At 41.6% G+C, this 21,853-nt stretch overlaps 1 protein-coding gene across 1 annotated transcript in view; it reads right to left on the bottom strand.

The window, feature by feature from the left end:
* Positions 1-21,853, bottom strand: part of LOC149453988 (uncharacterized) — an 85,995-nt gene that overhangs the window by 9,860 nt on the left and 54,282 nt on the right. Inside the window, exons 5-6 of the mRNA XM_089687980.1 lie at positions 11,670-14,231; positions 6,295-6,503 (exon numbers count right to left, since the gene is read on the bottom strand). Coding sequence (XP_089544106.1) covers positions 6,295-6,503; positions 11,670-14,231 — 2,771 coding nt within the window. The remainder of the gene's footprint in view (positions 1-6,294; positions 6,504-11,669; positions 14,232-21,853) is intronic.

Genomic DNA, 21,853 nt, shown 5'->3' with positions numbered 1-21,853 from the left:
TCGCCAAAACCACGATTGAAATTTATTTTGAGAGAAACATTTTTAAAACTGAAAATACATCCCCCATATAGTAATTCATCCCCCATATAGTAATTCATCCCCCCATATAGTAATTCATCCCCCCATATAGTAATTCATCCCCCCATATAGTAATTCATCCCCCATATAGTAATCCATCCCCCATATAGTAATTCATCCCCCATATAGTAATTCATCCCCCATATAGTAATTCATCCCCCATATAGTACTTCATCCCCCATATAGTAATTCATCCCCCATAGTAATTCATCCCCCATATAGTAATTCATCCCCCCTATAGTAATTCATCCCCCCTATAGTAATTCATCCCCCATAGTAATTCATTCCCCATATTGTGTCAATTCACTTACCTTTGCTCCGCGCGTTCCTCTCGCTGGGTTCCTGCGCCGTTCTGGTCTTCAGGGCGGACTGTGAGAGGAGAGGAGTTCGTCACGCTGCCCCGCCTACATCTGGGCTGCCCCGCCTACATCCTGACAGCCAATGTTTGCCAGCGGGCGCCCGGCACACAGAAGATCTGCATTAAAAGAGCCGCGGCTTGCCGACCCTATTGCCTGTCACCTGGTGGGCAGTGTGCTCCGGAGCCGCAGGAAAGGTGAAAAAGAGCCGCATGCGGCTCCGGAGCCGCGGGTTGCTGACACCCGCTCTAGACAAAACTTTTTCATTTTGGATATAGTTCTACTTTAACTCTTGGGCGTGATCCTTTTCTCTCCCTAAAATGAACCTATGGCCAGCCTAGGAGTATTAATGTGTTTTCAATCCTCACTGACCTCTGTAGCATTAGACATTGTGAAGCAAATTACTCTCAAAAATTATAGCAAAAGAACTCAAGTCATACCCCCTCCCAACAGTGATTCAGCATTGTAATTACAAGCAGGCGCTGTTAAGCATGCTCCAGTTATTTCATCATATTTACATTGTTGTTGGAGAGGTCAAAAGATTGGCCTTAGGTGTTGCCAAGTCAGGGTTAAAATATAACTGACGGCAAAACCTTTTTTAGTTTTGGATAGAGTGGAGAGAGATTAGAGAACTTATCAGTTTTTATTATATCTATGTAGTCCTCCCGCACTCTAGGTTCCTAATCTATGTGTACAGCTGCTAACACCTTACCATATACCAAATGGGAAAATGCTAAATGAGGAGTAATTGGTGGCCCTGCAGTTTCAATAAATGATGGCGACATGACCATCAAGGCTGCACTATGGCAACGCTCTGCTGTTTAAAAGGCAATTGCTAAGAAATTAGAGGATTGGCTGATCCTAGGTTTATTGCTCTGGAGAGGTTTCCTACTGTGCTGGTATCCACCAGTGAGGGGGATTGATCCATCGCTGTACCTTATACCTTTTGAAGTGGGTCCTGGTTCCCGGTTGGTGCAATATTGTTTGAGAAAGGCGTTTTGACCCTGTATTTATCCACTTTATCCCCTATTAGGGGTCACTTTTGTTCAATTATCAATATTCTTATTTTATTTGTATGTCCTGTTTGATCATTTTCTCTAGCAACTGTGTTGCATTATATAGGCCTTGTGGCTTATTTTCACCATATACAGTTTTATACTGGTTTTGCTCTTCACTTTATTGATTTACACTATGAATGTGTATATATTCTTTTATTTTCTATAGCAATGGTTCAGTTGAAACACAGTAGCTTTTGCGGCATCTTTTCACATCACAGCACTATTTAGTGCTTATTAACCATTTGCCGCCCGCCCTATGGCCGAATGGCACGCGGCAAATGTCATGAGCGTTCCGGGTGGACGCCATATGGCGTCCTCCCGCACATGCGCAGATTGCGCTCCTGCAGAGCGGCGCGATCTGTCACCGGCCGTGTACCTCGGACAAGGCCGATGACAGATCTGAGTATCGGCCCCGTTGCTGGTACCATGTGACCTGCTGTGACCAATCACAGCAGGTCACATGACAGTTGTATACAATGGATGGCTTCATTCATGCCATCCATTGTATAGTAGTGTCTAGCTGTGAATGGTCACAGCTAATCACATGCACATGTCATGTGATTAGCTGTGGCCAAATCACAGCTAAGCACAAAAAAAAACAAAACAAAAAAACCCTGAATGAATCGATGTCATTCAGGTAAATGCTTGCTTATAGCAAAGTAATTCTTTGCTATAAGCAAATTGTGTAAAAAAAAAAAAATACTGATCACTTCCCCAAAGTAGTACAATTTTACTATGGTAACATTGTGCTACTTTGGTCATAGTGAAATATGAAAAAAAAATCTTAAAAAAAAGAAAAAAAGTAATAAAAAATAGTAAAAAAATATATATATATATTTTTTTTTTCATACTGTCACCATTCAGTGTCCCTGATCACCGCCATGCCAGTTATATGATGATATGTACTGCACTGGTGACAGTATGTAAAAAAAAAAAATAGTGAAACTAATTTTTTAAATTTTTGCATTTTCCAAAAAATTATGACAAAAAAAATACAACTTCAAAATACTCGCCATGCCTCTTATGAAGTACGTCGGACGGTCTACTTTACAAAAAGGGGTCATTTGGGGGATATCTGTACTGTTCTGACATTCTTGGACCTCAAGAAATTAGATTGGCTGTCAGTACTTCAGGATTGATCAATATTCAGATCTATACCATAGTTTGTGAACTCTATAACTTTCCTACAAACTAAATAATACATCCTAATTTGGGTTATTTTCACCAAAGACATGTAGTAGAATACATCTTGGCCGAAATTTATGAAGAACAATTATTTATTTGCAAACTTTTATAACAGAGACAAAGAAAAACTTTTTTCTTCAAAATGTTTTTTTGTTAATTTAGCAAAAAATAAAAACCCCAGCGGTGATTAAATACCACCAAATGAAAGCTCTAGTTGTGTGAAGAAAATGATAAAATTTTAGTTTGGGTACAATGTTGTATGACCGCGCAATTGTCATTCAAAGTGTGAGAGCGCTGAAACGTGAAAACTGTCCTGGGCAGGAAGGGGGTAAAAGTGCCCGGTATTGAATTGGTTAAGCACTGTCTAGTTGGGATCCTATTTACAGATCATATCACTGTTTATGTTGGCACTATTTATGGCTATTAAGTAGTAATATTTTCACCCATAGTCACCTATTTATTATTAGTGGTGTACCTAGGTTACACCTTTTGTATATTTTGGGTGTTTTTCACTGTTAGCCACCATTTTGGATGTTTCATGTGTATTCTATTCAATACTTTATTCTTTGTGATTTGGTTTTTATATGTTTACGTAAGATTTATTGTGAGGAATATTTCTTTTTGACATTTAAATATATTTAGAATTAGTGCAGCACCAATTACTCCTCATTTATCAGTTTTTATTGCTTTCTGTGTCCCCCGTTAGGGAGATTCACCTCTCTATTTTTCCTGTTTGACTTTCAATGATAATGATAAAGTAAAAGAAATTTTCCTAAATTTTGGGTTGTCCCCAGAAAAAGGGGAAATCTTCTAATGGGGACTCTAGTTCTGGTGACCTGGGGGTCCCCAAGGAATTCCCTGATTTTGCAGGGTTTTCCTCTCAATTCCTGTTTGGCTATGGGACAGGAAGTGAAGGGAAATATCCGCAATGGGACGCAGAGGGTGAAAAAAAAAATGACAGGGGTTATAATGCTCCCTTACTCTAACCAAAATGAAAAAAAAAAGTTTTGCCTATGGTTCTACTTTAACCTCCCTAGCGGTATGATTATGTCCATATTTCTGTGCTCAAAGCGGTACATTTTTTTGCATGGAAATATGTATTTTTTTTTTATTGTAGGCCTGTAATTTTTAGGAATAACTCACTGAAATCTGTCCGAACAAGAGTCTAGTAAACATCCCGGGTATGTTAAAATTTGAAACATGAAATCAAAAATTATAATTTAATAAATAATCCTAAAAAATAATAATAATAAATTTAATTAAATAATATAATCAAACCAAAAACACTGAAATTTGAAATATAGCGCCAAGTTCGCACATCACTGAGCAAAGTCGCAAAATCATTTTCAGTGCCTGATGACGAATTTCCCCAATGAATCATTATCACTCAATTCTGCAAGTGGTTCTAATTTATTGTGTGATATTTTGTTCTAATTTACTATCGCTGTTCTCTAGCTGCTCTAAAACCGCTTTTGACATAAAGGGACACTTTTTGGACGCCATGGACATTTCTCAGTTTCAAGGCAGAAAGAACGGTAAAAATGCAGGCAGGGCACAGGACAAAGCACTAGGGACAAAATGTATGTGAAATGGTTTGATACAGGAATGTTTTACTATTTGATTTTAGTGAATGTCACTTATGCAACTTTCAAATTTCCAGCCGTTCTGTCCCCCGTACGTCCTGACGTCACAGGGAACGGAACCCAGAAGACGGATGCCGGCATCAGCCGAAGGACATTGCCGGGGACACTGCAGGAGGGACATCGCGGGAGCGAAGGACAAGGAAAGTAAAGAAGAGATCCCGGAGCAACCCTGCAGGGTATTCCCGAGTGTAGCTCGAGGTTACCGCTTGTGGTACTGAAACTTTACCCCGAGCTACACTCGGGAATACCGCCAGGGAGGTTAAAGCTCATCCACATGAGCACACAGAACCATACAGCCGTGCAGAGGGCACATGCCTGAGTACACAACCATGAGAGACTCACGCATGTCTTTCTGCGCTCCGAGCTGTGCTTCAGATCCACACAAATCTACACTCAGGGATGTGCAGGTAGGTCAGTGAAGTTTCATGCAGCCATTAGGCTATCACTGATTTTAACAAACTGGCTGCATGCGGACCACCTGTACCTCCTAAACATATAAGTACAGTTCTCTGCAAGGTTGTATGGATCTATGACCCTGTGTGAAAAGTTCTTAGGAAGGGGGAGCTGAGCTGCTGAGAGTATGTTTCTTCTGTGAAATATGATGAAGTGCTCCACAATGCCTCCAGCTAGGTAGGTCTCTTTTTTTTTTATAAATTATTAAATTAAAGTGAATAAATTACTAAATTAATTTTTTGAATTAATTAATGAAGTTAAAAAAAAAAATTACTAAATTAAATTTAATAAATTACTAAATTAGTCTAACAAGGTGTCTTTTTTTTGTTTTTAATAAATTACTGATTGTTAACAAGTAATATCCACTTCAGCTCCAGAAGATTTACCCCCCTTCCTGACCAGTCCATTTTATGCGATTTGGCGCTCTGTTACTTTAACTGGCAATTGTGCGGTCATGCAATACTGTACCCAAATAAAATTGATGTCCTCTTTTTCTCACAAATAGAGCTTTCTTTCAGTGGTATTTGATCACCTCTGCATTTTTTTACTTTTTGCATTATAAACAAAAATCAGACTGACAATTTTGAAAATAACCCAATATTTTTTATTTTCTACTACAAAAAATATCCAATAAAAAAAAAAAATTTAAAATCAAATTTCTTCATAAATTTAGGCCAAAATGTATTCTGCTACATTTTTTAGGGCGAAAAACAATCGTGTATATTGATTAGTTTGCACAAAAGTTATAGCGTCTACAAACCATGGGACATATACTAGAATTTTTATTAATACTAGTAATGGCGGCGATCAGCAACTTATAGTGGAACTGCGATATTGCGGAGGACATTTTTACAGTAGCTGACACTTGGTGGGAACCAGTGACACTAATACAGTGATCAGTGCTAAAAATATACACTGAGCACTGTACTAATGACACTGGTTGGGAAGTGGTTAACATCTAGGGTGATCAAAGTTTTAAATGTGTGCCTAGCTATGTGCTTGGTGTATACTAGGTGGTGCTGGCACAAGTGGAAGTGATGGATTGTGTTCCCAGCTCTGCTCTGACACACGATCGATCACTCCCCCCTGTCAGAACACAGCTCTGCCTATGTAAACATAAGTTTAGCTCTGTTGTTCCTCCCTGCCCAACGATCTGCGGGTGCCGATGAACATCCGTTCACTGGGGACTTGCAGATCGGCTTCTGTGACAGTTCACAGCAGAAGAGACCAGAGGCACACGTATGCCAACATGATTATATGCGTGATTTTGCACAGGAGGACAGCCCTGTAGCAGTAAAACTGCTATAGGGCGGTCCTAAAATGGATATGTAAAAACTTGAATGCCTGTAGCCTGACCACAGATTTAACTTAAGGTAGCTATCTGTTAAAAGAACATGATATAAGGTTGCCTCAAAGAGTTCTAAAGGTGCCTAAGAGAAACCAGCAACCATTCCCCAAATAGGTACATTTATTAGCAGGCACAGTGAAAATGGAACAACAGAAACTTAAGGCCATACTTACTTTGAATGTCCCCCAGATAGGAAAGTCTTATGAGGAATTTTGTGCCACGTCACAATATCTCCATCCTGTTTTGGCTCAATTTTAAATGTTAGGTTTTGGTTCAGAGCTTTTTCTAAAAGTGAAAGCAGTTTCTTCCCTTCTCCATTTTCAGGCAAGTAAGCTTCAAAGGCCCCCCCTTTGTATAGCTCTCCTGGGTGAGGGTCTTCTGCCTATGTAACAGATAGGATGATGCTTTAGTCACAACATGAAAGGACAGCAAAAGAACCAGATTTCCTAGGAGCTTGTACACATAGAACCTCCAAACACTTAACAAATCGCATCCTTTTTTTGTACAACTCAGGAACATTAAAATGCTAAATACACAACTGAAGCACACATGGGAACCGTTTCACCTGCCAGAGGGTGCATTAAGTGATGTCCATATTCTTGTGATCTGCCCAACCCAGCTTAGGGATATTAGGTCTCATGCACACTGGATGTTTTGCTATCTCACCTAGATGCCTTTCCTCCTGGCGGCAGCATTTTGATGCTTGTAAACATGTGTTTGACCCCTAGCCTGGCTGAATAAAGCATAGCATGTGTCAACTGGGGCCTCTGGAGCTGTTTTGTAGTTACATAGTTAGTCTGGCTAAAAAAAGACAAATGTCTATCCAGTTCAGCCATTAAAAAAAAAAAAAGTTATAATCCTACACCCACAGTTTATCCAGGGGAAGGCAAAAAAAACCCCCAGCAAAGCATGATCCAATTTGCTCCTGCAGGGAAAAAGATTCCTTCCTGATCCCCCGGGAGGCAATCAGATATTCCCTGGATCAACTTTACCTATAAATGTTATATCCAGTTATATTCTGTGTATCCAAGAAAGAATTCAGGCCTTTTTTAAAGCAATCCACTGAGCTGGCCAGAACCAACTCTTGAGGGAGTCTATTCCATATTTTCACAGCTCTTACTGTGAAGAAACCTTTCCATGTTTGTAGATTACATTTCTTTTCCTCCAGACGTAAAGAGTGCCCCCTTGTCCTCTGTGATGACCTCAGGGTAAATAACTCTACACCGAGTTCACTATATGAACCACTGATGTATTTATACAAGTTCATAGGGCACATGCCTGCAGTACCAGAGACAATGGAATTGATGTGGGGGGGGGGGGGGGGCAATAAGATCGAAACAGGACATTAGCAGGGAGTGTGTCAAGCAGTCCAGGAAAAGTTGACATGGCAGTGAGGATGTGGGGTAGAGAGATCTTTGTTGGCAGGGAACATGAAAAAAGGCCTGGATTCTTTTCTAGATACACAGAATATAACTGGATACTAACATTTATAGGTAAAGTTAATCCAGGGAATATCCGATTGCCTTTCGGGGGATCAGGAAGGAATTGTTTTCCCAGCAGGAGCAAATTGGATCACGCTTTGCTGGGATTTTTTTGCCTTCCTCTGGATTAACTGTGGGGATAGGATTATAACTTTTTTTTTTAATGGTTGAACTGGATGGACTTTTGTCTTTTTTCAGCCAGACTAACTATGTAACTATGTAACTTCCATTTTACATGTTCTACCAAACATTGATCTCATCTCCACTGCCTTGGTTCAATAGTTATCTTCTCTCCACTATCTCTGGTCCTGCATCAGCATTCCCTAATATCCTTCAATTTTAGTGCCCCCCTCCCATGCCACTTGTACTGTCCCTGGCACTACAAGCACACACCCTATAAACTTCCATTGAAGACAATTCTGCCAAACACCAGTCTGGTCCCCGCTGCCCTGATTCAATAGCTAATTTACCTCCGCCATCCCTGGCCTTGCATCAACATTCCCTAATGTCCTGCTTCAACTGTTCCTGGTACAGGCACACACCCTGCCAAATGTGAGTGGCCGTTGTATTATAGGATGCACTTCATTGCTGCCGTTATTAACCATCAAAGCCCTTTATTCATAGGAAATATTCAGTCCTAACTGCACTTTTCTGGTGTTTCTTTCTTCCCTTAAGAACTATGTGCGGCTATTTCAGGCAAGCATTTGCTGCCAGTGTTGGTAACATTACCGACACGTGCAGTAAATTCAGGTCGTTCTTACTACCCCATTTTAAAGGGGAATTTCACTCAAGAGGGGAAGTTTCACCACTTTGCATCCTTCCTCCTCCTCTTTAAATATTGGCCCTTTTTGGGGGGGGGGGCAGTGGGGGGGGAACAGATACCTGGTACTTATCGTGGCGATCTGAGTGGAAGTTCACCCCCCCTTCCTTGCAGCCTTCGTGGACATATCACAGGTCTCAGAAGACCGCAGGACCATTCAAAAAGTGCAGTATGCCTCACAGTGGGAACCAGCTGTGAAGCCGCAAGGCTTCAATGCGGATTTCCCTTACTTAAGATACTGACGCCTGGATCCAAAATCGGCTCGGGTAAGGACAGTACTGGATCCCTGCACAAGTAAGTGTCCCTATATTAAAAGTCAGCAGCTACAGGATTTGTAGCTGCTGACGTTTAATTCTTTTGGGGGAAACTGGAGTTCCACTTTGAGAACCTGTCACTTTGGCAACTACAAATTCCTTAAGAATTACCACCAGTTCTCAGATTAGGAAACCTGTGGCAATTAAAACCAACTTTGAGCCAGTACTCAGAGCGGGCCTAAGGTGATACCATTATCCAAGTATGGGCACTGTTCAGGTTTGGGAAAATGACTTGTCATTGGGTGGGCAGAACCTGATGAGGAAGAGAGAAACTAGTTCCCCATCAGGTCCACCATACTTTTGATTGACCGCACACGGCAGTAGGTGGATTCAAAAGCCTCTGTTGGACTGAAAAGTGGCTAGTGCCATATGCTATCTAGTGTTGACACTCCTTCCTTAGTGCAGACATGGACAGATTTATATATCTGTCTGTGACAGGTACAGTTGCAAGAAAAAGTATGTGAACCCCTTGGGATTACGTGGAGTTTTGCATGAATTGGGCATAAAATGTGCTCTGAACGTCATCTAAGTCACAACAATAGAAGAACACAGTCTGCTGAACATAATACATTTTATGCCCAATTCATGCAAAACTCCACGTAATCCCAAGGGGTTCACATACTTTTTCTTGCAACTGTACATCAAATGGGCAAAAGCACTACACACTTTTGATGCTGTGATCCCATGGAATTCTAAAGGGTATCTATGACACCCCTTATGAATTCCCCTGATTGTGTATTTCTTAACAGTTAGTCACTATAATGATAGGTGACATGGGCAAGAGTACCCCATAATCCAGTGGGTGTCCATTTGAAAAACAAAGTACAAAGACAGAATCTAAGGAACAGTGGAGTACTGGTCAGGAACTGTCTTATCACCAGGGGAGGACCGACCATTCGAGCACTCGGGCACTGCCTGAGGGCCCGGGATCAGTAGGAGGCCCCATGAGATGCCCCTGGTACCTTTCATTGGCTTTTTCATAGGCTTTTTTGGGTGTGGGCGAAGACACAGGGGCCCCATGATCCCCTATTGCCCGGGGGCCCCATGAGTTGTCAGTCCGCCCTTGCTCATCACCATTTATAAAGATAACTTATTATTTACTTGTATACATTTTATATACAATATATTTGCAATTCTAATTTCTCCTCTTTTTTTTCCCCTAACAGTACTTACTGACCTCTGTGGCCTCCACTTATGACTATAATGTATCCTTGGAGAAATGTTATTGCTATCTTCTTACCTGTTTCAAAATGTTACTTGATATACTGTGCATGGTTCTTTTCAAGGCCAGGAACTGAAACATTGTTTTTATGTTGTAAACAAAACCTTGCATCTTGATTACTTCAGGGCTAGAATTTTAAATGCTATCTAAAAAAGTCACTGAGCAGCAGCTGAGGAATGTTTTCATAGAGTATGAAAATTGACAAGAACAATGTATTGTACATAATAAGGTTACATTGAAGTTTCAGAATACAAATCTGCACTGTTTTGAAGCCTTAATAATTAAAGATGTACTCCAGGCATGGCCAGATCTAGGTAGGTGTTTGGGTTGGGAAATCCCCCCCCCCCCCGATTTTAGTTGTGCCTCCCCCAAAACCAACCCTAAGCTGCCACTATACTGCCCTAACCAGCCACTATGCTGCCCTATTCTGACACTATACCACCCTAATCCGATACTTCCGACCCTAGTTTGACACTATACTGCCCTAGCATGACACTATACTGTTCTTGACAAACATAATACTGATCTCAGTTATGCATTGTCTGGGGAGAAGGATCTCTGCTGCCTGTGCCCTGGCTGTGTGCATTGCAGGGATGGGAGAAGGAGCTGGGCCAGCAGTGACCCCCGTCTTCTGCCATGCCAGCAGTGACCCCCATCTTCTGCCATGCCAGCAGTGACCCCCGTCTTCTGCCATGCCAGCTGTGACTCCTGTCTTCTGCCATGCCAGCAGTGACCCCTGTCCTCTGCCCTGCTAACATCTGATCCTATGCCTCTGACATTTTTGTACTGCACTCCCACATTGGACAGGCTGCTTCAGGCCCTGACTCCAGGTATGACCTGTATTGCATACTTCATTAGTCCAGCTTGGACCAATGTCAGTATGCAATACAGACATTAGTCCAGCTTGGACCAATGTCAGTATGCAATACAGACCATATGTAGAGTTCAAGCTAAAGCTTTCCAACAGTGTATAGTTTATGTTTCTAACATTTAAACATCTAAAGTTAATGTTTAAAACTGCACAAAGACTTATTGGACACCCAGTTTATATATAGATATGCATATAAGTGGCAGTCTTCCAAGTTTTCTCCCACACTTACAAATCCCAATGGAGTAACCACAGTAACAATACATGCACTGGTGTTCACCGGTGTCTAGAAGACCTGAGTTTTAGTGCAAAACAATATTTTCGGGCTCAGTAATGTGTAATTGTAAAGAGTAAAAGGATATCAGAGCTGAACTAAAGATAAATTGTAGCTGTATTGGTTAGAATTGAATGCAAACCCCAGAGCAGCAAAAGAAGGATTAATTAGGCAAAAAAGTAGATACACCAACAAACCTATGCACCACACACATTGTGGCAAAGCCACTTTGTTAGGAGCTGCTGGGTGGCATTGTGTAGGGATCTTAAAGATGATATCACTTCCAAGGTTAGACTTAGCCACATCTCAGTTGATGTTAGTTTTGTGGGCAAGGCTCCACCTTTTAGTGAACGGCATCCTCCTGCTTAATGGACGCACCGCGCCTCTGTTTCATGCCCCTACATTGTGTAACCCAGCTCACAAAGTGTCTCTGACATGACATACAGGGAGCATGGGTTTCTTGGTTGACTTAACTCTTTCACGGGTTAATCCCTCTTCTGGCTCAATGTGGCTTGAATTCACTTATATCATGCATAAACACACACCAAAATCAAATATAATGCTCTTACCTTCTGTACTCCATCAGGGACTTCATATTTAATCTTTATACAAGTGAATCGATCGTATCCTGCTAGGCATAGATTCATGCTACTACAGGTCATCGTAGCATTTAATGAATTTCTGTTACCATGGACGATTTTCTCAGAGCATACACAGCAAGAGTCCTTGAATGCTGAATGACAAGTATCACAAACACAGTGGCCACAAACTAATGTATTTGCTTTGCCATCTCTCTTGCAGTGGTCACAAACTCTATCAACTGGATCAGACTCTTGTCCTACTGCAGGTCTCCTCATCTCAGTTGAATTACTAGAGGAATCAGTTATTTTTGTTAAAGATGAATCATAGATATCTGCCTGGTAATTCTCAAAGTCAGAACTCTTAAGTTCCTCTGGATCCTTTAAAAAAATATTGGATTTTAGGAAATCTGGAGTTTCCTGTAGCTGAAGAGGTTTCTCTATATTTGCATATTGTAGTTCTGGAAAGAAACTGCTGAAAGAGGCTTTATCTTTATTTTCGCAACCAACAAGAGATTTTTCCTGTTCCTCTTTAGGCTTGATAAATTCACTTTTATTAAATTCAGTGGTAAAATCTTCTGGACCTTTTAAGTAATTTCTTTCTAAATACGTCACAGAATAATCTGGCTCATTCTTTTGCACCTTTGTAATGGTCACTAAAGAAGATGGACTATCATTTGCCAATGATAAGTTGTCAGAGTATTTATTTGTATCCATAAAACGACTATATTCTTCAAAAACTTTTGTTTTTGCTTCCTTAGGATATATAAGAAGCAGTGCATCTTCCCCCAGTTTTAGACTCAGTTTGTCAGACCAATTTTGGATTACAGTGCACCACTCTTTGATTTTTGCATCATCTGGACCTTTAACTCCAAGTTTGAAGTACGGAAGGCAAGTTTTTGTATAATTCTCACGGTTTTCCTTGTACATTGAATAAATTTGATCCTTTGCAAGCTTCAACTTCGTTTTGCTGTATGCATATAATTTTAACACAACAGTGAATTCACTGAGTTTCTCCTCTGTCAACGTGACTTCCGCACACCAAGTGTCAATGTCAGATTTGTGAAACGCTTTCATATAATGCCAAATCCAATCTTCAATGTATATTTCATCTTTTATTTGTGATGTTCCATCTTGACGATCAGATGAATCTTTGGCAAAAACATTAGAAAAGCTACTCGATCTTCTAAGTCTGACTTCTGCTGGTTTAAAGTCAAAGGACTGAGGGACAGCATCTACCAAGCTGGAATAGGCAAGTTCACTTGATGCTTTAGTGATTCGGATAGGTTGAATTTTTCCTACACTCTTTGTAGTGGATTTGGTCTGTCTTATGTCTACTCTACCTGTTTTTAGTGCAGGGAGAACATCCATTTTTTTGATCTGTGATAAACCTTTGCTACCAGATTTCTCACTGATATTTGAAGAACTGCAGTCTTCAGCTGTATTACTGTAAGCTGAGGTGGTATGATCAGTCGTGCCTAGTATCCTGTTACTGCCTGCAGAACGCTCGAGATCAATGTGCTGTTTGTTGTTACTACTGGATGATGTTAGGTATTTCTCATCTACATGGCTCAAGTATGAATTGATACCTGTGGGTGGATTAAACATGGCAGAAACTCTGCTTCCCTCTCTATTTTCATAACTGTCATTTTTAAATGAAAGCTGCTTGAAATCACTTTTTCCTACTGTAGTGCTCATCTGGCCTCCTGTAGCTTGCATATCATATGACTGTAGAAAGCTAGATGGATTATTAAACTTCAGTTGTACATCCGAAATGTATTGTTTGCCTAGAGTCACATCACCACCGTTTCCAATAAGGAAGAGGTACTGATCATCTTCATGGCAAAGGAGCATAGGAAATTGGGGTTTGAGTTCCTTCAACAATAACCTGTGAATATCCTTATCACCATTCCAGTCTCTCTTGTCTATTTGTTCTTTACGAAGGATTAGTTCTAATCCCTGGTAAAGCTCCATAAGTTTGATCTGTGCATCTCTCAAATGTTTTACACAATCCCTATCTTCATGTGGGGTCTGTAGATAAATTGTGGTGATTTCATCAGAACTCTCCTCAACTGCTTGAACATTGTACTTGTTTAATATTTCTCTGTACTGCGAACCGTAAAAATGCTTTATATACCTGAAAATATCAGAGTCCCAGACGAATGGTTCCTGTAGCTGTTCAGTGGTTTCACCTCTTGGCAAAAAATTTACTTGTTCAGCACTGGCATATGGACTTGAAGATGTATGATCTCCAACTTCTGAGACCACTGGCCTATTTAAATTTTTTCTAAATGTAGACCGGTTAGTCTCAGTTTCCCAGTGTGTATTTGATAATTTTTCCTCTAAGCTTCCATGGTCATATTCAATGTGTTTAATAATCTCTTGGCTCAGTGACTGAATCTTTGTGTATGATCCACTTATTTCACAGATGCCTGACTTTTCATTCAGATTAAACGTGACTTCTTTGTAAGTTTCTCTCAAACCCTTCAGAATATTTTTCAGATTTTCAGGAAGTATTTTGAAGTTCACAGATAAAGAAGATTTCTTGAATACCTGCACAAAAGTAAGCAATATTTAAACATAGTCCATGCCCAGATCTAAACAGTATATATTTTAGCTGGACAGATCTAATTTGGTCAAGCATGCCAACGTAAATGATAGTGGGGTGAGGGTGTAAAGATCATGAGGGAAAAAGAGTCAGAATGGTGTCTGAACTTGGATGGGAGGGGGGGCAGAAGAAGTACAAGTTGCAGACCAGAGGGACAGGAAATGGAGGGAAGAGACCGACATCTAACCATGGAACTCAGAGAGGCAGCTCATGAGCTAACCAGGAAGGAATGAGCAGAAAAGCAGAGTATGAGCTGATCAAGAGCTGGTGACAGTAAGAAATAAAGACAGCAGAGAGGCAATGAGCAGGGGGAAGAGAGAAGACAATGGGATCTGAACAAGGACAGAGGATAATGGATACAGAGTGAATTGAGCATAAAGTTGTGTAAAAAAATTAGGAGCACCCCATGGAAAACCTATTGACTATTGCAACATATTTGAAAAGGTAAACACTACATTTTATTCAAGCAGGGCCTACAGATAAAATATTGAATACAAACACAAGAAATAATGACCTTTTCAGTAATGTATTCAACAAAAATCTCAATGGATGTGATGGGGTACTGTGGTAAAGCAGGTATACCTTTGGCATCAAAAGCTGGTATTGCATATGCATAGGCGTGCACATGGGGTGTGCCGGATTTGCCTGGGCACGGCCTAATCACCCCGTTTGCACACCTCCCAATTGCCCTGGACTGGGCGGGACTGTCTCAAGATTTGAATTAAATCCTGGTGTTCTGCCAATCCAGGCTGAATCCCAGAGCCGTGCCGATGCTCAGCTCCACTAACTAGCTTCTGTGTCTCCCCTGCAGCTGCTACATGTCACAGGCAGCTACAGAAGAAACACTGTTTCTTTATTCCATGGAGGGGGTGGATCGGGATGCAGGCAAGCGGGGCTCTGATCGATAATGATTGGCTTTGTATGGGGAGGGAGTGGGTGCTAAAGGGCAGCATGGCATTTCCTCTGTAGCTGCCTGTGACATGCACAGCTGCAGGGGAGACACAGAAAGAGGATTGACCTACTTCTGTTCTCCCTGGGACTTTTCAAAAATACTCTTGGTACTGCAACTTCTACTCTTCTCCCCCTTCTCCTATTCTCTTGTCCAGTAGGCTATGAGTAGCTACAATTTAGCTCCACCTACTGGACCAGGGTATAGGAGAAGGAGGAGAAGAGCCAAAGTTGCAGTACCCTGAGTATTATGAAGAGTCCCAGGGAGAAGGAGAACACAGGTAATCAGTGCAGAGGTGAGACACACAGTCACTTCTTACTGCACTCTGTGTCATCACTGACCCCTAACCTCTGCCTCACTTAGCACTGACCTCTGAACTCTGCCTCACTTAGCACTGACCTCTGAACTCTGCCTCACTTAGCACTGACCTCTGAACTTTGCCTCACTTAGCACTGACCTCTGAACTCTGCCTCACTTAGCACTGACCTCTGAACTCTGCCTCACTTAGTACTACACTTTGCTAAAGACTTCTAATTATGCCCCACAGTATGGATGCACTTTCTGAAAGCGCACCAAAACCATGGGGCATAATAAAAATAATAACTATGGGACATAATAACAAATAATCATCGGACATAATAACAAAGCACTGCTAACCCACACAAAAACCTCAGGTACAATGCTTCATGTTGTGAGAGAACTGCACTGCATTAGTGTGAAAGTGCCCTACAGGGGAAGAACGGACCAAAAGCAAGGCTTTTTTTCTCAGAGAATAGGTGCAGGAACTCCCCTCTTCAGAGTCACCCCTTGTCTCAGCCCCTTATCCACCTCTGAGCACCATCCCTGGGTTCCACCTCCTACCCACTTCCTAGTACCGCCCCTTTTATAAGATATAGAACAGAAGCATCCGTTTGTAGCACAGAGTAATTTGTATGGAACTAGTTAATAACAAGAAAAGCAGTAAAATTGATCCCCCTGCAGCCAGCAACAAGAGACCCCCCCAAGCAACAAAAGACCCACCCCCCAGCAACAATGGATTTCCTGCTACAAAGTACCCCCCAGCATCAATAGATCCACCCCAGAAACAATAGACCCTTGTCAGCAACAATAGAACTTCCAGTAGCCAGCATCAATAGACCCTCCAGCAGCCAGCAACCATAGACTCCTCCCTTATCAGTAGATCCCAACCAGCAACAAATGACCCCTGAGGAACATAAGACCCCTCTGGCAACAACATCCCCGCAGTAACAATAAATCCCCCAGCAACAATGGATTCCCTGCAACAACAAATCCTCCCCAGCAATAATAGGTCCCCCAGTAGCCTGCATCAACAAACCCTCCAGCACACACCTTGCCATTACATAAATTTAGTGCCGGAGGTGCGTTCCCTCTGAAAAAAAGCCCTGACCAAAAGCATATTTTATGGGTACATAAGGGCTTTTGTTTTATTTAACCAAGTCTCTTTAAGCTCCTCCCACTGTAAATACAATTTGGCCACACCCACCATTTGCCGCACCTTTGAGCTTTGGTGTGCTCACCCTAATGCAATAGACTGCGCACACCTATGTGTCTATGTGCCTTCCTAAAGATAATCCACTCTCTATAATGTCAAATTCCTCCTGTATTGTACTTTGACTATTTAGACATTCAGATGCTTTGTGTTTACTTTTTCTAGAATAAAGGGACATCTGGAAAAGCAATAAAAATGTATTGGAAAAAAAGGTGGTATTGCCTCTTACAGAATTGACTTCTTATAGGCATTTTGTATAAGTGCCCACTAGTCTCTGGCCCTGACTTTTTGACCACTTTTCCATGTAAAATTAATTCCATTGCAAGATATTTGTGGGTTTTCTTGCATGAACTCTCCGTTCTAAAATCCCCCTACAAAATTTCGATGAGAATCAAATCCGTGCTTTTACTAGGACATTCTATAACTCTCTATTTCTTCTTTTTTTCCCTTGGTGGCTTTGCTAGTGTGCTTCAGACCATTATTATGATGAAAGACTAAATTTCTTGTTCAACTTCAATTTCTGACCAGATGATCTAATTTTCTCTTTAAGCACATTTTGACATGCTACAGAATGTCTTGATGACTGCAAGCTGCCTAGGCTTGGAAGCAGCAAAGCAAACCCAAGCCATAAGGGCTTGTATACTCCTGCAGTTTATTCTAAAGAACAATCCACCATGGATGGTTCTTCGGGGGGCGTTTGACAGGCAGCAAGTAGGTGATATACCTCTTTCAACTTCTAGAAACCCGCACTGCAACCTTGCACATTGCATGCAGTTGTGCGATATTTGCAGGGTGCCCTCATTAAGATGAATGTGTCATGTTCACCAGGTGGTACTCCCCACCAAGCACAACAGGGGAGATAATTGTTTCCATCCAGCAATGCAAAGCTTTGCAGCAGTGGCATGTGTACACCCGTCTGTTGCATGTACAGCTTAAGGGAGAGTGGTTGGGGGGGGGGGGGGCAATAAAGGCACAACTCAGCTGTGTGTTTTTACCACTTTCCCATAGCACAACTGTAAATAAGGCATTACACTTTCATCACCATGCTTCACAGTTGTGAGGTTCTTCTTCTGAACACTGTCTTCAGTATACTGTCTTCTACTATTATTGAAACCAAACAACTACGTCATTGATTGATCAGACTTCCATACATTTTTCCAGAAAACCAGGTCTTGTGTCCATGTGGCCATTTTTAAACCATTATCCATTTATTGTTCTTTTGGACACCAAAAGCTTTTATAGAACACGCCGGTTGAATTGGTGCAATCTGATTGTAGAAGCATCCACTTTTTCACATGTCTGTATATTTTTGGAGAAAATAGGTAAAGTGAGGCTTAGCATGGTTGGGGCAGGTCAGAGAATGTATCTGGGAGGAGGGGTGAGGGCATGAACTGATTGAAATGGAGAGACGAACAGCAGTTGACCATTCTCCATTGGGAGAGGATGCAGAGCAGGGCTGGTCATTGACTAGAGGATAAAGAGGGAGAATTTTGAGAGGAAGCTGATGGTGAAGGAGCAATGCATAAACTGTCATTTAGCCCTCCTGGGGGTGTAAAGGCAGTTTGCACCCTTTTTTAATATGGAAAGATGCAAACCTTTGTTTACGCTATTACACACTTCAGAACCTGGCTAAAAAGGTGAGGCTTAGTGAAAGGGAGTGAGCCTCGCACATGTAAGGCTTCTACATATTATGAAAATGTCAGGTTAGGTTTCATATTTGCTTCAATTTGTCTCCTGTATGAAAGCCATGAAACAGTTATGTAGGTGTTGAGAGACCACATATTTCAAATAGGAAAGCATTGCGATGAACTGGGAATGTGGAATGCCACCGGACACAAGAGAGGTGGCATGGCAGCAGCTACCAGCTGTACAAAGCACAGGAGACTGGAGAGTATGTAGCATTGTTGAGAGGGACTGAATGCAACAATGCAGTAGAGAGGGACTGAGATGAACAGGTCCAGACATGATCAAGGTGTAGTATGGGCAGTATAGGGGACCTGCTAGAGAAGCTATTGTAGACCTTGAGGGAAGCACCACAACAGAATGTAGCATAAAGAGTGTGTGACAGGGGAGGAGGCAGCTTCCATAGTTTCTTATGTGAATGGAGAATGGAAGTTGCCAATGAACACATCGTGGATGGGGGGGAATCACCTTAATCACCTTGTACAGAATTAAGTGGGGACAGGGAAGAGAGAAGTTTTCAATGTGGACTCTAAGAGAAGACTCTTACAACATATTCGGGGGGGGGGGTGTTATGTGATACAGGGTAGAGGGAAAGCTATCACAAAAGCTACTGCAAACACTGCTGAAAGAGGGGCAAAACAGGGATGCTTACTCTTGTGGACACTGGCGAAGAAACACTTTAGAAAGGGGACATACAACAACGATGATAATGAGAAAGACTCTACCAGGGTGTAGGATCTATTGAAGGAACAATGCATGTTCCAGGGAGTGTTCAGAATTGCCATGCAAAACTAGAAGAAATTTTCATCACGTCGGTAACATCCCATGCAATCCATACAAACAAACAAACCAAAAAAATTAAGTTGAGAAATTAAGTTATGTGTAATAAAATGGAATGACACAGGGAAAAAGTATTGAACACACGAAGAAAGGGAGGTGAAAAAGGCATGAAAAGGCAAGACACCAGCTGAAATCTATCAGTATTTAGAAAGCAATCCTGATCCTTGTCAGTGCAAATTAATATCAACTGATGGCCTATAAAAAGGTGTCTCATTATGAAGGTGTCCTACAAGAAACATCTCATGATGGATAAAAGCAGAGAGTGCTCTCAAGACCTTCCCGACCTTATTGTTGTAAAACATACTGATGGCATTGGTTACAGAAGGATTTCTAAACTTCTAAATGTTCCAGTGAGCACTGTTGGGGCCATAATCTGGAAGTGGAAAGAGCATCATTTCACCATAAACCAGCCATGACCAGGTGCTCCTCGCAAGATTTCTGACAGGGGGTGAAAAGAATTATCAGAAGAGTTGTCCAAGAGCCAAGGACCACTTGTGGTGAGCTTCAGAAAGACCTGGAATTATCAGGTACAATTGTTTCAAAGAAAACAATAAGTAATGCACTCAACTGTCATGGCCTGTATGCATGATCACCACACAAGACTCCATTGCTGAAGAAAAGCATGTTGAAGCTCGTTTAAAGTTTGTTGCACAATATTTAGATACAGTCATGGCCGAAATTGTTGGCACCCTTGATATTTCTCCAGGAAATCATGTATTTCTCACGAAACGTATTGCATTAACACATGTTTTGCTATACACATGTTTATTCCCTTTGTGTGTATTGGGACAAAACAAAAAAAGGGAGGAAAGAAAGCAAATTCGACATAATGTCACACAAACCTCCAAAAATGGGCTGGACAAAAGTATTGGCACCCTTTCACAACTGCGGATAAATAAGAATGTTACAAGCATGTGATGCTCCTGTAAACTCACCTGGGGCAAGTAACAGGTGTGGGCAATATAGAAATCACACCTGAAAGCAGATAAAAAGGAGAGACGTTCACTTAACCTTTGCATTGTGTGTCTGTCTGTGCCACACTAAGCATGGACAACAGAAAGAGGAGACGAGAACTGTCTGAGGACCTGAGAACCAAAATTGTGGCAAAATATCAACAATCTCAAGGTTACAAGTCCATCTCCAGAGAACTAGATTTGCCTTTGTCCACAGTGCGCAACATTATCAAGAAGTTTGCAACCCATGGCACTGTAGCTAATCTCCCTGGTCGTGGACGGATGAGGAAAATTGATGAAAGATTGCAACGCAGAATAGTCCGGATGGTGGATAAGCAGCCCCAAACATGTTCCAAAGACATTCAAGCTGTCCTGCAGGCTCAGGGAGCATCAGTGTCAGCGCGAACTATCCGTCGACATTTAAATGAAATGAAACGCTATGGCAGGAGACCCAGGAGGACCCCACTGCTGACACAGAGACATAAAAAAGCAAGACTACAGTTTGCCAAAATGTACTTGAGTAAGCCAAAAGCCTTCTGGGAAAACGTCTTGTGGACAGATGAGACCAAGATAGAGCTTTTCGGTAAAGCACATCATTCTACTGTTTACCGAAAACGGAATGAGGCCTACAAAGAACAAAACACAGTACCTACGGTAAAATATGGTGGAGGTTCAATGATGTTTTGGGGTTGTTTTGCTGCCTCTGGCACTGGGTGCCTTGACTGTGTGCAAGGCATCATGAAATCTGAGGATTACCAAAGGATTTTGGGTCGCACTGTAGGGCCCAGTGTCAGAAAGCTGGGTTTGCGTCCAAGATCCTGGGTCTTCCAGCAGGACAATGACCCCAAACATACGTCAAAAAGCACTCAGAAATGGATGGCAAAGAAGCGCTGGAGAGTTCTGAAGTGGCCAGCAATGAGCCCAGATCTAAATCCCATTGAACACCTGTGGAGAGATCTTAAAATTGCTGTTGGGAAAAGGTGTCCTTCCAATAAGAGAGACCTGGAGCTGTTTGCAAAGGAAGAGTGGTCCAAAATTCCGGGTGAGAGGTGTCAGAAGCTTATTGATGGTTATAGGAAGCGACTGATTTCAGTTATGTTTTCCAAAGGGTGTGCAACCAAATATTAAGTTAAGGGTGCCAATACTTTTGTCCAGCCCATTTTTGGGGTTTTGTGTGACATTATGTCATATTTGCTTTTCTGCCTCTGTTTTATATTTGTTCCAATACATACAAAGGGAATAAACATGTGTATAGCAAAACATGTGTTAATGCAATACCTTTTTTGTGTGAAATACTTGATTTTCAGGAAAAATATCAAGGGTGCCAACAATTTCGGCCATGACTGTAAGCCTGGGAAATACTGAGAATATAGTCTGGTCAGATGAGACCAAAACTGAACACTTTGGATGCCATAATACACACCATGTTTGGAGGTCAAATGGCATTGTATATCACCCCACAAAAGCCATAGCAACAGTGGAGTTTGGAGGTGAGAATATCATGGTGTGGGGCTGTTTTCATCATACAGTACTGGCAAACTTCATATCACTAAAGGAAGAATGAATGGGAAAATGTACGAAGAATCTGCTGCCATCTACCAAGACGATGAAGATGAAACAAGGGTGGACATT

This window comes from Staurois parvus, unplaced genomic scaffold (genome assembly GCF_062004578.1).
Source record: "Staurois parvus isolate SC_StPar_1 unplaced genomic scaffold, SC_StPar_1.0 ptg000442l, whole genome shotgun sequence".
NCBI classification, from domain to species: domain Eukaryota; kingdom Metazoa; phylum Chordata; class Amphibia; order Anura; family Ranidae; genus Staurois; species Staurois parvus.
This window is presented reverse-complemented; position numbering and strand designations above follow the sequence as displayed.